Genomic DNA, 22,855 nt, shown 5'->3' on the forward strand with positions numbered 1-22,855 from the left:
GTGGAGTTGGTATGTTCTCCCCGTGTCTGTGTGGGCTCCTTCTGGGTGCTTTTGTTTCCTCCCACTTCAAAAGACATGGAGGTTAGGTGAATTGGTGACTCTAAATTGTCCGTAGGTGTGCATTCAGGTGTGAATGATTGTCTATCTACTATGTGTGGCCCTGCAATACAACCCCTGGCAAAAATTATGGAATCACCGGCCTCGGAGGATGTTCATTCAGTTGTTTAATTTTGTAGAAAAAAAGCAGATCACAGACATGACACCAAAACTAAAGTCATTTCAAATGGCAACTTTCTGGCTTTAAGAAACACTATAAGAAATTAGGAAAAAAAATTGTGGTAGTCAGTAACGGTTACTTTTTTAGACCAAGCAGAGGGAAAAAAATATGGACTCACTCAATTCTGAGGAAAAAATTATGGAATCATGAAAAACAAAAGAACGCTCCAACACATCACTAGTATTTTGTTGCACCACCTCTGGCTTTTATAACAGCTTGCAGTCTCTGAGGCATGGACTTAATGAGTGACAAACAGTACTCTTCATCAATCTGGCTCCAACTTTCTCTGATTGCTGTTGCCAGATCAGCTTTGCAGGTTGGAGCCTTGTCATGGACCATTTTCTTCAACTTCCACCAAAGATTTTCAATTAGATTAAGATCCGGACTATTTCCAGGCCATGACATTGACCCTATGTGTCTTTTTGCAAGGAATGTTTTTGCAGTTTTTGCTCTATGGCAAGATGCATTATCATCTTGAAAAATGATTTCATCATCCCCGAACATCCTTTCAATTGATGAGATAAGAAAAGTATCCAAAATATCAACGTAAACTTGTGCATTTATTGATGATGTAATGACAGCCATCACCCCAGTGCCTTTACAGTACCATTGTTCAAAACTGGACGCTGTGTTTTATCCGGGACGTCCTCTGACTAGCACAGGAATTGCGGAAGACGTGGACATCAGCACTTTTTCGGCACATTGAGACAGACGTGCGGAGGAATTCCGCGCATCGCGGTGGAGCCGCATGGCGCAAAGCAATGCCGTGATGAAGTCTCACAGGACATGTTCTGGCATGTCCAGGCTCATCCACAATTTCTCGGTTAGTCACACGACTGAAAACCCACCGACAGCCGTCTGAAAGCCATCTCAAAGCCGTCCTGTGAGACCAACACGGAGGTGGTTTTGTCCCGCGCCATGAACGGCACGGTGGCGCATCCGTCCGCTTTTCTTTCCATGAAAAAAACTCCTTCAACAGTGGAATGTGCCGAAAAAGTGCTGATGTCCACGCCTTTTTCCTTTTTTTGTGGAAGTCAGACAACGTCCCGGATCAACAAAGCCTTCACACTGGAAATGATCTGGTTGATTCAGCCTGTCGATCGGCGCTGGGAGCGCGGCACGCTCTCAGCAGTTGTGGGCCGTCCTTAAAGCGGCAGTAACACTCCTTAATCTGTGTAATCCCCACAAAATCGTCCCTGAAAGCCATATTAATTTTCCGAACGGTGTCCACCTGGAGGTCTCTCACAGTTTCTGGAAAAAATTGATGCAGCAAAGCTCCAAATCGTTCAGACATTTATTCACAATAAAAAAACGACAACAGGGGTGGACCAGTGCTCATACAAAGCCTGCTCACAGGCGAATGACACAAACAACAGGTGTGAAAAAACTCACGCATGCGCACGAAGGTTCAAGCTTGGCTGATGCAATCACACGTGATTCAAATCCATATGGTTTTTGCAAAAAATAAAAAGGTCCGATACTTTTTGGACAGACCTCGTGTATATATATATATATATCTATATATATATATCAGGAAGGGCATCCAGCGTAAAACCTGTGCCAATTCAACATGCTGTGGCGACCCCGAGTGCAAAACAAGGGAGCAGCCGAAGGGACTTACTATATATATATATATATATATATATATATATATGAGGTTTATTTTTTTCAAAAACTATATGGATTTGATTCATATGTTTTTACGTCAGCCAAGCTTGAACCTTCGTGCGCATGCATGAGTTTTTCCACACCTGTCGGTTGCATCATTCGCCTGTGGGCAGGCTTTGAGTGAGCACTGGTCCACCCCTCTCGTCGTTGTTTCATTGCGAGGAAATGGAATGATTTGGACTTTTTTCCCATCAGAATTTTTTCAGAAACTGTTAGAGACAGGCAGCTGGAAACCATTCGAAAAAATTTATCTGGCTTTCGGTGAAAATTTTACGGGCTTCACAGAGAATAAGGAGTGTTACTACAGCTTTAAGGACGGCCCACAATGGCGCACGGCGCGCCACGCTCCGAGCCGCCATCGAGAGGCAGAAACCACCACATCATTTCTAAACGGATGGCTGTGTGGAGCCGGGACCGTCGTGTGCAGATTTCACTTTTAACAAGAGATTTTGTCATGGAAAGCCGCGCGAGGCTTCGCGCGTCACGGCCGATTCGCTGATGAAGCGAGACAAAGGAACACCTCCGTTTCGGAGTGCCAGAGGACAAGCCCAGCTCTCCACAATTTCTCTTATACTCACTCGACTGGTAAGCACTGAAAGCTGAGATAGGCATGTCCCAACTTGTTCTCTGGCACTCCGAAACACTCCAAACTGCGTAAAACCTGTGCCAATTCAACATGCTGTGGTGACCCCGAGTGCAAAACAAGGGAGCAGCTGAAGGGACTTACTATATATATATATATATATATATATATATATATATATATATATATATATATATATATACACTCAACAAAAATATAAACGCAACACTTTTGGTTTTGCTCCCATTTTGTATGAGATGAACTCAAAGATCTAAAACTTTTTCCACATACACAATATCACCATTTCCCTCAAATACTGTTCACAAACCAGTCTAAATCTGTGATAGTGAGCACTTCTCCTTTGCTGAGATAATCCATCCCACCTCACAGGTGTGCCATATCAAGATGCTGATTAGACACCATGATTAGTGCACAGGTGTGCCTTAGACTGCCCACAATAAAAGGCCACTCTGAAAGGTGCAGTTTTATCACACATCACAATGCCACAGATGTTGCAAGATTTGAGGGAGCGTGCAATTGGCATGCTGACAGCAGGAATGTCAACCAGAGCTCTTGCTCGTGTATTGAATGTTCATTTCTCTACCATAAGCCGTCTCCAAAGGCGTTTCAGAGAATTTGGCAGTACATCCAACCAACCTCACAACCGCCGACCACGTGTAACCACACCAGCCCAGGACCTCCACATCCAGCATGTTCACCTCCAAGATCGTCTGAGACCAGCCACTCGGACAGCTGCTGAAACAATCAGTTTGCATAAGCAAAGAATTTCTGCACAAACTGTCAGAAACCGTCTCAGGGAAGCTCATCTGCGTGCTCGTCGTCCTCATCAGGGTTTCGACCTGACTCCAGTTCGTCGTCGTAACCGACTTGAGTGGGCAAATGCTCACATTCACTGCCGTTTGGCACGTTGGAGAGGTGTTCTCTTCACGGATGAATCCCGGTTCACACTGTCCAGGGCAGATGGCAGACAGCGTGTGTGGCGTCGTGTGGGTGAGCGGTTTTCTGATGTCAATGTTGTGGATCGAGTGGCCCATGGTGGCGGTGCGGTTATGGTATGGACAGGCGTCTGTTATGGACGAAGAACACAGGTGCATTTTATTGATGGCATTTTGAATGCACAGAGATACCATGACGAGATCCTGAGGCCCATTGTTGTGCCATACATCCAAGAACATCACCTCATGTTGCACCAGGATAATGCACGGCCCCATGTTGCAAGGATCTGTACACAATTCTTGGAAGCTGAAAATGTCCCAGTTCTTGCATGGCCGGCATACTCACCGGACATGTCACCCATTGAGCATGTTTGGGATGCTCTGGACCGACGTATACGACAGCGTGTACCAGTTCCTGCCAATATCCAGCAACTTCGCACAGCCATTGAAAAGGAGTGGACCAACATTCCACAGGCCACAATTGACAACCTGATCAACTCTATGTGAAGGAGATGTGTTGCACTGCATGAGGCAAATGGTGGTCACACCAGATACTGACTGGTATCCCCCCCAATAAAACAAAACTGCACCTTTCAGAGTGGCCTTTTATTGTGGACAGTCTAAGGCACACCTGTGCACTAATCATGGTGTCTAATCAGCATCTTGATATGGCACACCTGTGAGGTGGGATGGATTATCTCAGCAAAGGAGAAGTGCTCACTATCACAGATTTAGACTGGTTTGTGAACAATATTTGAGGGAAATGATGATATTGTGTATGTGGAAAAACTTTTAGATCTTTGAGTTCATCTCATACAAAATGGGAGCAAAACCAAAAGTGTTGCGTTTATATTTTTGTTGAGTGTGTATATATATATATATATATATATATATATATATATACACACACACACACACACACACACACACAGTGGAGGAAATAAGTATTTGATCCACTGTCAATTTTGCAGGTTTTTCCACCTACAAAGAATGGAGAGGTCTGTAATTTTTGTCATAGGTACACTTCAACTGTGAGAGACAAAAAAATCCAGAAAAATCACATTGTATGGTTTTTAAATAATTAATTTGAATTTTATTGCATGAAATAAGTATTTGATCCCCTAGAAAAACAGATTGGAACAATTGGTACAGATTTGTCTGCCATTACAGAGGTCAGACATTTCCTGTAGTTCTTGACCAAGGTTTCACACACTGTAGCAGGGATTTTGGTCCACTTCTCCATACAGATCTTCTCCAGATCTTTCAGGTTTCAAGTTTCAGCTCCCTCCAAAGATTTTCGATTGAGTTCAGGTCTGGAGACTGGCTCGGCCACTCTAGGACCTTGAAATGCTTCTTATGGAGCCCCTCCTTAGTTGCCCTGGCTGTGTGTTTGAGGTCATTGTCAGGCTGGAAGACCCAGCCACAACCCATCTTCAATGCTCTTACTGAAGGAAGGAGGTTGCCAAAATCTCGCAATACATGGCCGCATCCATCCTCCCTTCAATACGGTGCAGTCGTCCTGTCCCCTTTGCAGAAGAACTCCCCCAGAGTATGATGTTTCCACCTCCATGCTTCACATTGGGATGGTTTTCTTGGGGTTGTTCTCATCCTCTAAACATGGTAAGTGGAGTTGATTCTAAAAAGCTCTATTTTGGTGTCATCTGAGCACATGACCTTCTCCCATGCCTCCACTAGATCATCCAGATGGTCACTGGTGAACTTCAAATGGGCCTGGACATGTGCTGGCTTGAGCAGGGGGACCTTGCTGCCCTGCAGGATTTTAAACCATGACGGCATCATGTGTTACTAATGTAATCTTTGCGACTGTAGGCCCAGCTCTCTTCAGGTCATTGACCAGATCCTCCTGTGTAGTTCTGAGCTTTCTCAGAATCATCCTTACCCCACAAAGTGAGATCTTGCATGTTTCTGTGAAGGCTCTCAGTTGTCCAAGTAGTTTCCATAGTAGAGAAGCTTGAATCTTCGACTGGACTGGGTTGCTTGACGCGAGGACGTTTCGCTTCTAATTGCAGAACCTTCCTCTGCTAAAATTCTTGTATATATATATATATATATATATATATATATATATATAGCAACAAAACAAACAAAGTGAGCAGAACAGCAAAACAGATAGCTTAAAATAATCAATAAACTCAAATTCCTCATCATAGGCACACATTGTATAATAAAAAACAAAAAACAGATATATAATATAATAATAATAATAATACAAAATCAATAACATAATTGTCCATACTTTAACTAACAGCTATATAGTCCTTCAAACATGAATTGTATTTTCAGAGAATTTAGATAATTTTCACATATTCAGAAAACATCAGTTCCTAATATTGGCGTTTAAACTGATTGACATTGGGACATCGCTTGAGTTCCTTCACCAGATTATTACATATTTTTGGGCCACAAGTAGAAACACAGAAACCTTTCTTGGTCATCCGAGCGCCAGCAATTTTAAAATGATACAAGCCCCTTAAATTATATTTTCCCTCTCTCCTTGAAAAATTCTTGAATTCTGAGGGGCAGTTGCTTATTTTTCACTTTATGCATTAATTGCACAGTCTTAAACGTAATTATATTGTGAAGTTTTAATATTTTAGATTTAATAAACAATGAATTGGTGTCATCTCAATAACCTACATTGTGAATCGTTCTTAATGCTCTTTTTTTTTTTGAAGAATGAATAATGATTGCAATGTAGTTTTCTAATTATTGCCCCAAACGTCAGTACACAGTAAGCCAAGTAGGGAGCAACCAATGAACAATACAGAGTATGAAGTGCTTTGCAATCAAGAATATGCCTTACCTTATTTAGTACTGCAATACGTTTTGACATTTTCTTTTGAATATGTTGAATATGAACTGTCCAATTAATTCTTTCATCAATGATAACACCTATGAACTTTTCTTTGACACGCTCTATGATTACCCCTTGTATAGTTAACTGAATTTGTATGTCTTTATTGTAATTCACAAATAACATTATTTTAGTTTTAGACAAATTTAGTGATAATTTATTAATATCAAACCATCTCTTTAACTTTTTCATTCCAGTATGTAAATCAGACAATAATTTCTGCAGATTTTCTCCTGAACACAACAGGGTTGTATCATCTGCGAACAGAACTGCCTTAAACAGATCTGAAACTTTACATAAATCATTAATGTACAAAATACTAAATTTTGTTCCCAAAACAGAACCCTGAGGAAGCCCACAAACAATGTCCAGATACCAAGAGCAGCAATCCCTGAGTTTAACAAACTGTTTCTGGTTTTGTAAGTAATTTTTAATGCAGTTCAAAGCCACTCCTCTGATCCCGTACAGTTCCATCTTTTGAAATAATATGTTGTGATCTATTGTATCCAAAGCTTTTCTCAGGTCAGAATATAAACCACAGAAAAATGTGACAATAGAGACACAGGCCTGTAATTTGTAAAAAGATGTTTGCTGCCAGAATTAAATAAAGGTATCACTTTTACTATTACTATCACTTTTATACTGTTTGGAACAATTGAACAATTGAAATGATTTATTAAAAATATATGCTAATGGTTTTGCAATTTCAGTAATTATTTGCTTTACTAAAGACATATGTACCTCATTATGATCCATTGACTTTTTACTTTTACATGTTCTAGCTACCTTAATAATTTCCCTTTCATCGACTGGACTAAGAAACATTGTGTGTGGATTTCTGTCAATTAATTGCTGATTTTCCCATGGGCTGTGTGGAATTTCAGCTGCCAGAGCTGGCCCAACATTAGCAAAGAATTTATTGAAACTATCTACGACTTCACTCATATCATATTCATATTTGTTCTTATATGTAAAATATGTTGGATAGTTATTTGATTTGGATTTATTTGTTATAATAGTATTAAATATTTTCCATGTTTCCTTTATGTTGTTTTTATTATCATTTAGTATTTTTCCACAGTATGTTTTTTTTTTACAATTCCACATGGTAGTTGTTCATTTATTTTTATAGTCTTTATATTTAATCTCTGCCTCTCTTGATTTAGTTTTTATGAATTCTCTGTATAGCATATTTTTTCTTGTAAGTCTTTTGAAGACCTTTAGTTATCCATGGATGAGTTTTATATATTTATTCTTATTATATTATTTTCAGTGGTAGCTGCTGTGAGCTACAATCACTTCCTGATCATGTAGTTCTGGGGGAAAGTGAAGTTTGCTCTTTAACTAATTGATTATTGTTCTTTACAACACTGTTTGTCCTCTTTGTTCCAGACTAATATATCGGTTTGCGCTTATTAAATTCCACGCAGATTAAACGTAACAGAAACGGATTATTTGTTATAATTGTTTTAGCAAGTTTTCAGGGTATCATGCAGCAGTCTCTTATTAACGTGATGAAGAGCATAAAAAAATTACATTTTTGTAGTATAATATTCATTTACAACTGTCATCGTGTGGATTCTCTATGTTGTTTTGACTGCAGCGACTCTGGCACGCAAGGGATTATGGGATACGTGAAAACCCCAAATGCACAGTTTTTAGTTCAGGCTTTCCTTTTTGATGCTTTAACCCTTTAGCTGTTACACCACATGATCAATGTAACCTCCTCGTCTGAAGTTTCCTTTGAAACAAATCATCCATCTCCAGTTTTCTGGAAAACCACCAAGCAAATTCAAGTCTCCTTGCCATTTGCTGGGGAGTTACTTCTCAGACTAAATTTTGTATGGAAAGAGATGCAAGTCAGCCCTTAGCATTTGTTGCACAAAACTACAAGATTTTTGTTCTCTGAATTAGAGTCAACTGCGGCATTTTTTCTGGACTTTTATGTCTTGCAGAACAAACTTGAGGATTCCTGAAATGAGAAAAACAGCATTATTTCCCTGTAAAACCATTTCCTGGTATTCATATCTCAGAGTACTTTTGGGTACATTTTTTGACACACCCAATATATATAATTTTTTAACTGTGTTTTATAGTTATCCAGTTTTAAGAATTACACTATGAAATACATTGTGTTTTTCTGAAGATTAAAAACAATGACATCATTCTGTAAATGTATCATTGAAAGGTGCAGGACTGGACGGAGTGGAAGAAATTAAAAGGCATCATTTCTTTGCCTCAATAGACTGGAATGTAAGTACAACTTTTAAAGAATATTCTGTGTTTTTATGAAGATGCTTGTATTTCAAATCAAATAAAATCAATTTTATTTATATAGCGCCAAATCACAACAAACAGTTGCCCCAAGGCGCTTTATATTGTAAGGCAAGGCCATACAATAATTACAGAAAAACCCAATGGTCAAAACGACCCCTTGTGAGCAAGCACTTGGCGACAGTGGGAAGGAAAAACTCCCTTTTAACAGGAAGAAACCTCCAGCAGAACCAGGCTCAGGGAGGGGCAGTCTTCTGCTGTGACTGGTTGGGGCTGAGGGAGAGAACCAGGAAAAAGACATGCTGTGGAGGGGAGCAGAGATCAATCACTAATGATTAAATGCAGAATGGTGCATACAGAGCAAAAAGAGAAAGAAACACTCAGTGCATCATGGGAACCCCCCAGCAGTCTAAGTCTATAGCAGCATAACTAAGGGATGGTTCAGGGTCACCTGATCCAGCCCTAACTATAAGCTTTAGCAAAAAGGAAAGTTTTAAGCCTAATCTTAAAAGTAGAGAGGGTGTCTGTCTCCCTGATCTGAATTGGGAGCTGGTTCCACAGGAGAGGAGCCTGAAAGCTGAAGGCTCTGCCTCCCATTCTACTCTTACAAACCCTAGGAACTACAAGTAAGCCTGCAGTCTGAGAGCGAAGCGCTCTATTGGGGTGATATGGTACTATGAGGTCCCTAAGATAAGATGGGACCTGATTATTCAAAACCTTATAAGTAAGAAGAAGAATTTTAAATTCTATTCTAGAATTAACAGGAAGCCAATGAAGAGAGGCCAATATGGGTGAGATATGCTCTCCCCTTCTAGTCCCTGTCAGTACTCTAGCTGCAGCATTTTGAATTAACTGAAGGCTTTTCAGGGAACTTTTAGGACAACCTGATAATAATGAATTACTATAGTCCAGCCTAGAGGAAATAAATGCATGAATTAGTTTTTCAGCATCACTCTGAGACAAGACCTTTCTAATTTTAGAGATATTGCGCAAATGCAAAAAAGCAGTCCTACATATTTCTTTAATATGCGCATTGAATGACATATCCTGATAAAAAATGACTCCAAGATTTCTCACAGTATTACTAGAGATCAGGGTAATGCCATCCAGAGTAAGGATCTGGTTAGATACCATGTTTCTAAGATTTGTGGGGCCAAGTAAAATAACTTCAGTTTTATCTGAGTTTAAAAGCAGGAAATTAGAGGTCATCCATGTCTTTATGTCTGTAAGACAATCCTGCAGTTTAGCTAATTGGTGTGTGTCCTCTGGCTTCATGGATAGATAAAGCTGGGTATCATCTGCGTAACAATGAAAATTTAAGCAATGCCGTCTAATAATACTGCCTAAGGGAAACGTATAAAGTGAATAAAATTGGTCCTAGCACAGAACCTTGTGGAACTCCATAATTAACCTTAGTCTGTGAAGAAGATTCCCCATTTACATGAACAAATTGTAATCTATTAGATAAATATGATTCAAACCACCACAGCGCAGTGCCTTTAATACCTATGGCATGCTCTAATCTCTGTAATAAAATTTTATGGTCAACAGTATCAAAAGCAGCACTGAGGTCTAACAGAACAAGCACAGAGATAAGTCCACTGTCTGAGGCCATAAGAAGATCATTTGTAACCTTCACTAATGCTGTTTCTGCACTATGATGAATTCTAAAACCTGACCGAAACTCTTCAAATAGACCATTCCTCTGCAGATGATCAGGTAGCTGTTTTACAACTACCCTTTCAAGAATTTTTGAGAGAAAAGGAAGGTTGGAGATTGGCCTATAATTAGCTAAGATAGCTGGGTCAAGTGATGGCTTTTTAAGTAATGGTTTAATTACTGCCACCTTAAAAGCCTGTGTTACATAGCCAACTAATAAAGATAGATTGATCATATTTAAGATCGAAGCATTAATTAATGGTAGGGCTTCCTTGAGCAGCCTGGTAGGAATGGGGTCTAATAGACATGTTGATGGTTTGGAGGAAGTAACTAATGAAAATAACTCAGACAGAACAATCGGAGAGAAAGAGTCTAACCAAATACCGGCATCACTGAAAGCAGCCAAAGATAACGATACGTCTTTGGGATGGTTATGAGTAATTTTTTCTCTAATAGTTAAAATTTTATTAGCAAAGAAAGTCATGAAGTCATTACTAGTTAATGTTAAAGGAATGCTCGGCTCAATAGAGCTCTGACTCTTTGTCAGCCTGGCTACAGTGCTGAAAAGAAATATGGGGTTGTTCTTATTTTCTTCAATTAGTGATGAGTAGTAAGATGTCCTAGCTTTACGGAGGGCTTTTTTTATAGAGCAACAGACTCTTTTTCCAGGCTAAGTGAAGATCTTCTAAATTAGTGAGACGCCATTTCCTCTCCAACTTACGGGTTATCTGTTTTAAGCTGCGAGTTTGTGAGTTATACCACATTGTCAGGCACTTCTGATTTAAAGCTCTCTTTTTCAGGGGAGCTACAGCATCCAAAGTTGTCTTCAATGAGGATGTAAAACTATTGACGAGATACTCTATCTCACTTACAGAGTTTAGGTAGCTACTCTGCACTGTGTTGGTATATGGCATTAGAGAACATAAAGAAGGAATCATATCCTTAAACCTAGTTACAGCGCTTTCTGAAAGACTTCTAGTGTAATGAAACTTATTCCCCACTGCTGGGTAGTCCATCAGAGTAAATGTAAATGTTATTAAGAAATGATCAGACAGAATGGAGTTTTCAGGGAATACTGTTAAGTCTTCAATTTCCATACCATAAGTCAAAACAAGATCTAAGATATGATTAAAGTGGTGGGTGGACTCATTTACATTTTGAGCAAAGCCAATAGAGTCTAATAATAGATTAAATGCAGTGTCGAGGCTGTCATTCTCAGCATCTGTGTGGATGTTAAAATTGCCCACTATAATTATCTTATCTGAGCTAAGCACTAAGTCAGACAAAAGGTCTGAAAATTCACAGAAAAACTCACAGTAACGACCAGGTGGACGATAGATAATAACGAATAAAACTGGTTTTTGGGACTTCCAATTTGGATGGACAAGACTAAGAGACATCTTTCAAATGAATTAAAGCTCTGTCTGGGTTTTTGATTAATTAATAAGCTGGAATGGAAGACTGCTGCTAATCCTCCCCCTCGGCCCGTGCTACGAGCGTTCTGGCAGTTAGTGTGACTCGGGGGTGTTGACTCATTTAAACTAACATATTCATCCTGCTGTAACCAGGTTTCTGTAAGGCAGAATAAATCAATATGTTGATCAATTATTATATAATTTACTAACAGGGACTTAGAAGAGAGAGATCTAATGTTTAATAGACCACATTTAACTGTTTTAGTCTGTGGTGCAGTTGAAGGTGCTATATTATTTTTTCTTTTTGAATTTTTATGCTTAAATAGATTTTTGCTGGTTATTGGTGGTCTGGGAGCAGGCACCATCTCTACGGGGATGCGGTAATGAGGGGATGGCAGGGGGAGAGAAGCTGCAGAGAGGTGTGTAAGACTACAACTCTGCTTCCTGGTCCCAACCCTGGATAGTCACGGTTTGGAGGATTTAAGAAAATTGGCCAGATTTCTAGAAATGAGAGCTGCTCCATCCAAAGTGGGATGGATGCCGTCTCTCCTAACAAGACCAGGTTTTCCCCAGAAGCTTTGCCAATTATCTATGAAGCCCACCTCATTTTTTGGACACCACTCAGACAGCCAGCAATTCAAGGAGAACATGCGGCTAAACATGTCACTCCCGGTCCGATTGGGGAGGGGCCCAGAGAAAACTACAGATACATTGTTTTTGCAAAGTTACACACCGATTCAATGTTAATTTTAGTGACCTCCGATTGGCTTAACCGGGTGTCATTACTGCCGACGTGAATTACAATCTTACCAATTTTACGCTTAGCCTTAGCCAGCAGTTTCAAATTTCCTTCAATGTTGCCTGCTCTGGCCCCCGGAAGACAATTGACTATGGTTGCTGGTGTCGCTAACTTCACATTTCTCAAAACAGAGTCGCCAATAACCAGAGTTTGATCCTCGGTGGGTGTGTCGCCGAGTGGGGAAAAACAGAAATGTGAACGGGTTGGCGGTGTACACGGGGCTTCTGTTTAGGGCTACGCTTCCTCCCCGCAGTCACCCAGTCGGCCTGCTTTCCCGGCTGCTCTGGATCTGCTGGAAGGGAACTAACAGCGGCTAAGCTACCTTGGTCCGCACCGACTACAGGGGCCTGGCTAGCTGTAGAATTTTCCACGGTGCGGAGCCAAGTCTCCAATTCGCCTAGCCTGGCCTCCAAAGCTACGAATAAACTACACTTATTACAAGTACCATTACTGCTAAAGGAATAACTAAACATTTCACACCCAGAGCAGAAAAGTGTGGGAGAGACAGGAGAAGCCGCCATGCTAAATCGGATAAGAGCTAGTAGCTGCGCTAAGCTAGCGGATTCCTAAAAACACGCAAAGTGAATAATGTGTAAATAATTTAGAGGTGATTCAGCAGAGGGAGTGCTTTAGTTAAGGCACGTGAAGATAACACTGTGAAACAAATCGTTATCTAGTTAACTAGATCAATCTAACTGTGCAGATTAAACAGCTAAAAGATACAGCAAAACACCGCTGTGCTACGGAACAGGAAGTGATACAATACTGCAGTGAGAGCCAACCACCAGTAGAGGCCAGTCTTTGTCAGTCTTTCCTCACCTGGAGGTTGAGGTGTCAGGACAGAGTGGCATTCCAGAGGATGTAGCTCCGTGATGGCTGGACGCTTGACTTTCTGCAGTGTTGTGTTCTAGTCGGCTGCTCAGCACATGCTTACAAAGGTTTGCCATCGTTACTCAGGTTTGTTCAATGGAACTATCCCCCCAGAAAGAAATCCCATGGGGTCATATTGTGCAACATCTGTTGTCATAAAAGAAACAAAACAAACTCTACTCCTAACACTGTTACAGATGGGGAGACAATTTTAGTCAAATACGTGTTATGTGTTACAGGTTGTTGGAGTTTAATTTTAAATGGATGAGACACTTCAGTAACGATAAGTATTATTAGGGTTGGGGTTGTTATGTGATGTAGTTGAGGTGATTAAACATTTCATGGACCTTTGTGTTCTGTCACAGGGAAATTCAAAGCTTTCATGGCATGTGTCATCAATTTCTAAACTGAGCCGTTTCATGTCAACATTTTTCTTTGTGCAGTGAGGTTCTTTTGCATGTGTAACAGATTGCTCGATGTTTCATCACCGCCACACTTCATTGTAGTGTTTCAAATGTTTTTAAACTGTTAACGGGTTTTGGAAAGAATTTATTTTTCTTGTTCTTGATTGTTGGAATGATGAATCATTTTCTGCAGCTATTCCATTGACCAGGGGTGCCCAATTTCGGTCCTCGAGATCTACCTTCCTGACACTCTTAGTTGTCTCCCTTTTCCAACACACCTGAATCCAATGAAAGACTTGTTAGCATGCTTTTAATGACCCTTTCATTGGATTCAGGTGTGTTGGAGCAGGGAGACAACTAAGAGTGTCAGGAAGGTAGATCTCGAAGACCAAACTTGGACACCCCTGCCATTTACTGTTTCAAAGATTTTCTAAAAATGAATTGTTTTGTGATACAATTGCTTCATTTTCTGTTTTGATCCTTTGGGGGGGGGGGGAATAAACAACCTGAATTATTATTATTTTCTTTTTGAACCTTTTTGAAACAGTGGATCATGAAGAAATTGGTTCAAATGCTGGTTTGCGAATTTTGTAACAGAAATCATTGTCTGAAGCAATTGCTTCACTTTTTGTGATGTCTTTTAAAACAGTAGATGGTTTTGAAACACTGGTTCAATTGGTTCACAGTTTCAAAAATCCTGGCTTATGGTCTATCTTTATAGAGAGATTTAATGACAAGCACATGTTCATCTTTGCGTTTCATCTCTCTTGTGGTGGTGTACAGAGGCAACGGTCACTGTCCAAATATAGACCGGACTCTACATACTGTAATATGTATTTTCAAAAGTGTCCCATTAGTTAAAATTACTGTACTCTCCAGAAATAATTGACTTGTCTTGTCTAAAACCTCTGACATGTTTTGATGTGGCCATTGTGACAGACAAAGCTGATGATGATCTTTAGGCCTGTCAGTGAGCCGAGGCGTTGAACCCTCCATCATGCTGTCACACTCACTGACTAAACAATATATTTGTATTGATTCGCAGTGACTGTGCTGTGTCACAGGACCAAAGCCAGCATATGTGAGGATGTTAAGTGTTTAATTGCACCTGGTGTTATAATTCCAGGCATTTAATTCCATTCATTTAGTTTATTACCTCCTGTTCCCATTCTGGCTGATTCTGCAGTCATCCATCACATTCTCTTTGTAACTTCACTCGCTCCGTAAAGATCTGGGACGCCGTCCTCATCTCGTCACTGGAAGTGCATCACACAAAGCTGTTAAGCGCAAAGCAAATTATATGAACATTAACAATGCCACTCACAAATAAAGAATTATAACTGGTTTCTCAGTAGGAGGCTGTTCAGTGTATTGAAATTACAACTCTATGGCAATGGCACCTCATGGTGGTTTATGTTCATACCACACGTGGGGAAAATCCATGCAGTGTGTTTTAAATAGCTGTACTTATTTCAAACTGTAGACACTGTAGAACAACTTTTGACAGCAAGCAAGACATTGCAAACAAATAACATAGATGTCTCAAAACTGATGTAGATGTAAATGTAGAAAGTGGATTTGAATAGGTCTGTGGGTTTGATTCTAAGTTTTATTATGATGATTATGAGGAGGAGGAGGAGAAATACTCATTGATTAGTCTGCATAATGCAAAAGACTTAAAAAATAACAATTGCGGTGACCATCGCTGTCCTTTTCTGTGGGAAAACCAAAGCAAGTTGTAGACATTAAAACAACCTCTTTATGTGCCCTTTTAATTTGGTGAAATACAAGAGGATGACATTTATTGTTTTTGAGTTATCATATTTATAATCTGCAGGGGATCTCTGTTCACTCACTGCATTGTAGATGTGCTTCCATTCCTTTTTGAAAGCCTGGAGGGGAAAAAAAAAACACTGAACAATCATACAAGTATTTTGGATACAGAGTCCAAGGTCCTATACAGGTCTCTCTACCAACTTTAGGCCTATATATTCACCACTGAACCACTGTGGGAACAGTGTGGTGGGACATGTGGGATGAAAATGTGTAGCACATGAGCATCTCATCAAACTGCTGTGGCCATAAATTGTATATCACTGTGCTTTCAGTAACTTTAAAAAAATATGAATTTACCAGAAAGAAAGCAAACATTTCTTTATGTGAGATGATTTTTGGACTGCTGAAACCATCAGTGCTCACAGATTGTTGTTTCCTGTAGAAGTTGTACAGGAAGGAGGTGAGACCTCCATTTAAACCAACGGTTGGCAGACCTGAAGATACTTTCCACTTTGACCCAGAGTTCACATCCAGAACACCCACCGGTAAGTGTAACAAACTCACACACTCACATATTAACTGCAGCTGTCATTAAAACAAAACCATGTGTTCTCTTAATAAATGAAACGTGTCCATTGGATATTATATTTGAAGACATTCCAAAACAGCCAACCCAATCCTGCTTCCGTACAGATAATTCCTAAATATTCTGTTTTTTTGCATATCCAGATTCTCCCGGCATTCCTCCGAGTGCAAATACACACCAGTTGTTTCGTGGTTTCAGCTTTGTTGCAACAAATCAAAATCAGGAGCCCAGTGTTGCTATGGTAACACCTTCCCATCCGGAGGTGAACAACGTGAATCCCATAGCACAGGTACGTCGCATTAAGGGACACACACTCATGTCCAGCTATAATACACTGACTCGTTCAGTCACTTATTGTTTAATTAAATCACTGAGTTGATCACAGTTTGAGTGATTGAAGCAGACTGAATAAGTGAGTGGTTGTCTGATGATGCTGACCTTTCCAAATGTGACTGTCAGAATCGTGCACCACACCCAGCTCTACTGCGATCCATGAAACATAATGAACATAGTGCATAAGTGAGCACATGTCTGTCTGTGTGCTGCCCACAGCGTCTCCATAGTGATGTGCCCTTTAGTGATGTTTATGAGCTGAAGGAAGAAGTTGGACAAACAGCAGGATCTGCCTGCAGACGATGTTTGCACAGAATCACTGCTGTGGAATATTCAGTGAAGGTACTTACACAATGTATCAACCACATTGTTTTTAATTTCTCAAGCACCTATCACACAGTCAGCCAAACTGGAAGAGGAGTTTAGGAATAAAAGACACCCAAAGATGCCAGTAAATTAAGCGGTCAATATGTTTAGTTCTATACGTGGCACTCAAAAATCATAACTCTGTTTAAAAAGATAAAATTTCTTTCCTGTTTGACAGCTTTATGTAGGCGTATTAACTGACAAGGTTTGATCCAGATCTGATCAGGATTACAGATTTTGCGGATATTGAAACCCCCATTTAATGTTGATTTTACATTATATCTTCATCTCTATATCTTAATCAAACGTGCCCCAATCACTCTCATATTTGAAAGTGAGGTGCAGACTGGCACTCACTATCACTTCACAAAGTCTGATCTGGATCTGATCCAGATGGTGGATTTTGTGGACATTTGAATTTGGTATAATATTGAAAAGCCCATTTGGTGAACATTTTGCATTATAACTCAATCAAAAGTGCCTCAATCACTCTCTTTTTTCCTGTTGTGGATTCACCTACACCACCAAAACTGGATGGAGGTTCCAAATTTTTGCCTGTCTATTTTCCAGTTATCAGTTAAAAACCAAGTGCCAAAAAGCAATGTCAAATTGTGCATAGCAGAGATAACCAATGTTATGTGAAAAAGAATTGAGAAACCAAAAAAATCTGACACCACCACAAAAAAAGCTTTGATTCAAGTGCATATAGTAAATACATACTCCTCACATTTGAGCACATCTAATTTAGCTGCTAAAAAGACACTTTTAGGGTGATTCTTAGACTATGGGCACTTATTATGTCCTTTGATCATATTGTATGAAAAACAGAAAAAAGGGGAAATTTCACACTTTTATAGTTATCTTTACAATGAAAGTGTGTTAAGAAATTTGTTCTAGTAGTGTATGATGACATTTTCACCTTTTTTTCAGCATCATTATATGCAAATATTACCGTTTTGTGCTTGTCCCACACCCAGACTTTTGATCTTCAATGATAAAAATGAATGGTAAAGAAACATTTTTTCTAATGTTTTAAAATATCTCTGAATAAAATATCAGTAAAATAATCAAAACATAATTGGGGTATTCAGTGTCATACAACTGTTGTGATTTTTTTAAACAAAATGTAGTTGTCCCACACTATTGCCGTAATTTCCACCACAACACTGTAATGTCCCTAAACAGTTTGTATGAAAGATTGTTTGGGTAGTGTCAATGGAGATATCAGATATATGACATCAGAGCACATGTATATAGCGCCAAATCACAACAAACAGTTGCCCCAAGGCGCTTTATATTGTAAGGCAATGGTGTGGTGGAAATTACATTTACAAGGCCAATAGTGCCCGTAGTTAAAGAATCACCCATTAACAGGCGTTTGACCTTGAAAATTTTTTCCAAGGTAAAAATTTGTGTTATTGGAAAATAGTGTTGGTGGAGGTTTGCGCTCTATGAGCATGGTGCTCTAGTTTATTTTGCATTGGCTAGTGTTCTCTTAATATGGAAGTGTTGTAGCCTCCCTTGGTCACTGTACTAAATGGTCAATGTGATTTTTTTTCTGTTAAAAATGATTAAATTAAAGCTTAAAGTCCATATTACATGCACATATTCATTGTTTAATTTCAGCTCCATTGTGGTGTTATACAAAATGTGTCATTGTCCAAATACTCATGGACCTAAATGTATTCTGTTTGTGGCAGATTATAGACAGAGCGAGGAAAGATCCATCAGAAGAGGTGGAGATTCTGCTACGATATGGACAGCACCCGAATATTATCAACCTGAAGGATGTAGGTTGAACACACCCACCTAGTCCTCACACATGGTTCCATAAATGTTAATAATCACAAAGTATTTTCAAAAATCTTTTAAACATACTAAATAAAAGTGGTACTCTGCATTGCTGTCTGGTACAAAATGCAAGCAAAATAAAATTTAAAATTTGCCAAAACTGAATTTTCCTCCAGTAAGACCATTTTAATTCACATTTTAAATGATGTCCGTGTGGTTCATGTGTTCTACCATCAGGTGTTTGATGACGGGCAGTGTGTGTTCCTGGTTCAGGATCTACTGAGAGGAGAAGAGCTACTGGACAGAGTTCTGACAGTGCCAAATTTTACAGAAAAAGATGCATCAGACATCCTCTGCACCCTAACCAAGACTGTGGAATATTTACACTCACAGGGGGTAAGACGGATGCTCAGGCAAAAGCATAAAAACATCTTTAAAAAAAAGTTACTGAGCTTGTATTTTGGAAAATATTATGTTTTGAAGATTCAACAGCAATTTGAATCTATGGTAGTTATGCCCTTCCCTCTGTCAAATAAAGTGTAATGCGTGATATAGTTACCACTATGAGACCTACATGTTAGACTGGTGCACAGCATTCTCTAAAAATGAGGCATGGTCATGCACAGAGTTGGCATGTTGATATTACCCATTACCAGGAAGCATTTGCACCTAGACCAGCAAACTCCTGGTCTAAAGTCAGCACGCTGTCTGACACTGTATCAAGAATGCAACACTCATATGTGCCTTATACACGCTGCTTACCTGCACACATCATCATCAGTTTTTGCAATTCTTTTGAAAAGAATTCAGTGTTGACACGTACCTCTGCATCTTTCTTCTTTTTTAGGTTGTGCATCGGGACCTAAAACCCTGTAACATTCGGTATTCAGATGACACTGGTCTCTCAGAATGCATCAGGATCTGTGATTTTGGTTTTGCCAAACAATTAAGAGCTGAGAATGGTTTACTGATGACCCCCTGTTACACAGCAACTTTCATGGCTCCTGAGGTATGTGGAAATTAGCAGTATTACCCCAACAAGGCATCACGCATACTGCACTATCCTACACACCCTACACTCCCAAGTTACCTACTGCATGTTTAGATTTTGTGTAGTTTTAACATGTCAAATTATAGCCTAACATCAAGAACGGTTTGTCTTCTGCATTAGGGCCCTTTCACACATTATGCGAATATGTACAACTCGGGGCAACTCCTGTCGGAACAGCTCATATGTGCGCACCACAAAACATCATGCCCACGGGCAGGCGTGCATGATGCTGATGCAACTGTTTGTGTATGCGGGGACATAGTGCCAGCAGCTGCATGATGTGAAACCACATTGCACTGCTGCTGTAAAGAAAAAAAAATAAATCACGTTGCAACGGTTTTGTCCATGTGGGAACACAGTGCGAGCAGCAGTGCGAAACTGAGGACACTAATTGTAAGTGTCATGATTGGGTATAAAAGGAGCATCCCCAAAAGTCTCAGCCATTCACAAGCAAAGATGGGGCGAGGATCACCACTTTGTGAACAACTGCATGAAAAAATAGTCCAACAGTTTAAGAACAATGTTTCTCATCATTCAACTGCAAGGAATTTAGGGATTCCATTATCTACAGTCCATAATACAATCAGAAGATTCAGAAATCTGGAGAACTTCCTACACGTAAGCGGTAAGGCCGTAAACCAACACTGAATGCCTGTGACCTTCAATCCCTCAAGCGGCACTGCATTAAAAACCGACATCATTGTGTAAAGGATCTTACCGCGTGGACTCAGGAACACTTCAGAAAACCATTGTCAGTTAACACAGTTCGTCGCTACATCTACAAGTGCAAGTTAAAACTCTATCGTGCAAAGCAAAAGCCATACATCAACAACATCCAGAAATGCCGCCACCTTCTCTGGGCCTGAGCTCATTTGAAATGGACAGACGCAAAGTGGAAAAGTGTGCTGTGGTCTGATGAGTCCACATTTCAAATTGTTTTTGGAAATCATGGATGTTGTGTCCTCTGGACAAAAGAGAAAAAAGACCATCCAGATTGTTACCAGCACAAAGTTCAAAAGCACCAGCATCTGTGATGGTATGGGGTGTGTTAGTGCCCATGGCATGGGCAACTTACACATCTGTGATGGCACCATCAATGCTGAATGGTACATCCAGGTTTTGGAGCAACCCATGCTGCCATCCAAGCAACGTCTTTTTCAGGGACGTCCCTGCTTATTTCAGCAAGACAATGCCAAGCCACATTCTGCACGTGTTACAACAGTGTGGCTTCATAGTAAAAGAGTGCAGGTACTAGACTGGCCTGCCTGCAGTCTAGACCTGTCACCCATTGAAAATGTGTGGCGCATTATGAAGCACAAAATGCGACAACGGAGACCCCCGACTGTTGAACAACTGAAGTCGTACATCAAGCAAGAATGGGAAAGAATTCCACCTACAAAGCTTCAACAATTAGTGTCCTCAGTTTTTATTTACATTTTACACAATGTCCAAACTTCATTGGAATTGGGGTTGTATGCAGATGATTCAACCATTTATACATCAGCACGCTCACACAATGACTTCAACCCAGTCTCACAGCAAGTCGTGATTCAGCAGCACGAAATATACATTAATCTTTTGGTTCGTGATATTGTGATGAAAAGTGCCTAATTTTTGTTACAGCAGCACGAATTCACTGTAATTCATTCCGTGATGGCTGCACAAAATTAAAAGTGACGCAAGGGGGTCGGGGGTGGTTATGGTTAGGGTGGGGGGAAGGAGTAAAATTAGGTTATCGTTAAGGTTAGGGTCAGGGGTAGGAGTAAGGTTAGGAATAGTGAGTTTAAAAAACCCGTCACGAAAATTTGAGTAATTTCGTCACGGGAGCACAAAAAAACAAAACAAAACAAAAAAAAAAATGTGAGACTGGGCTGATGACTTGGAAGCTGTTTTAAATATGGAATTGCACAAGGTAGTTGACTGGGTAATGTCCAATAAGCTAGTGTTAAACACAGTAAAGACTAACGGCATGATTATTGGTTCCAGTCGTATTATTATGAAAAATCCCATATTAAACATTAAAATTAATAATATGAGAATAAAGTACATGAGACTAAGCTTCTGGTTGTAATGGTAGACTTGAAATTATCATGGAAAAAACATATAAATGATGGGTCTGTAAAAATGGCCAGGGGTTTATCGATTATGAGAAGACATGCAAGGTTTTTAAGTTGTTAATCTTTGAATTATGCTATTAAAGCATTATTATTCATATACCTGGATTACTGCCCAACAGTTTGGTCAAATGCATCTGGGGAAATGATAAATCAATTACAGAGTATTCAAAATAAAGCTGCTCGTATAGCACTCAACTGCAGTTATAGGACAAATATTATTACAGTGCATAAAAATTAAAACTGGATGTTAGTTAAAGATAGACTTTTATATTCAGTGATTATTTTTACCAGAAAGATTATTGTCACTAAGTTGCCATGTATTTTCTTTAGGAATTTTTCTTTCAGTTCAGAAAAACATGCATACATAACCACATATGTTTTGGTGGGAAACTTTATGCTACCTGTAGCCAGGACTAATGCCATAAAGAACACTGTCATATTTAGTGGTATGAAGGAATGGAATTCATTACTGGAATGCATCAAACTCATTTCAAATGAATGTTCGCTTAAGGTACTTCTGAAATGACATTTGTGGACATAATAAGCAATCTGGGTCTAATTTTGATCATTTATAGATAGGCTTTTTGTATATATGAATCGATGAGATGTGAAAATTAATTTGATTGGAACTTGATTGTTTTATGTTTTTTTCTTTTTCCCTTTTTTATTATTTCTCATTTTATATATTTTTGAATGCATTTTTGATTTTTCTTTATTGTGTTTGTAGATTTGTGTTGACCCCAGGAAGAATAGATGCAGCTAATGGGGATCCAAATAAATAAAAATAAACATGCTTAGTACATTTACTGTGTATGTGTGTATAGATAGAAGGGAAAATCATAACCTCCTTGAATCTATATAATTATGTGAAACTAACTCAGCAAAGGTTACATTCTGTACAAATGTAACATCTCTGTTAATCTCTTCATTTCTGTCTGTAGGTTCTGAAGAAGCAAGGCTATGATGCAGCCTGTGATATCTGGAGTCTGGGCATCTTGCTGTACACCATGATAGCTGGGTCAGTCTGAAGCTTAATTTTTTTCAAAAGCACCATA

At 39.5% G+C, this 22,855-nt stretch overlaps 1 protein-coding gene across 1 annotated transcript in view; it reads left to right on the plus strand.

The window, feature by feature from the left end:
* The window catches only part of rps6ka2 (ribosomal protein S6 kinase, polypeptide 2), a 97,992-nt gene that overhangs the window by 65,260 nt on the left and 9,877 nt on the right, over nucleotides 1-22,855 (plus strand). The window contains exons 11-18 of the mRNA XM_034188657.1: nucleotides 8,548-8,612; nucleotides 15,999-16,101; nucleotides 16,286-16,431; nucleotides 16,695-16,817; nucleotides 18,542-18,631; nucleotides 18,870-19,028; nucleotides 19,480-19,641; nucleotides 22,742-22,818. Coding sequence (XP_034044548.1) covers nucleotides 8,548-8,612; nucleotides 15,999-16,101; nucleotides 16,286-16,431; nucleotides 16,695-16,817; nucleotides 18,542-18,631; nucleotides 18,870-19,028; nucleotides 19,480-19,641; nucleotides 22,742-22,818 — 925 coding nt within the window. The remainder of the gene's footprint in view (nucleotides 1-8,547; nucleotides 8,613-15,998; nucleotides 16,102-16,285; nucleotides 16,432-16,694; nucleotides 16,818-18,541; nucleotides 18,632-18,869; nucleotides 19,029-19,479; nucleotides 19,642-22,741; nucleotides 22,819-22,855) is intronic.

Source organism: Thalassophryne amazonica, chromosome 2, assembly GCF_902500255.1.
Source record: "Thalassophryne amazonica chromosome 2, fThaAma1.1, whole genome shotgun sequence".
Classification (NCBI taxonomy): Eukaryota; Metazoa; Chordata; class Actinopteri; order Batrachoidiformes; family Batrachoididae; genus Thalassophryne; species Thalassophryne amazonica.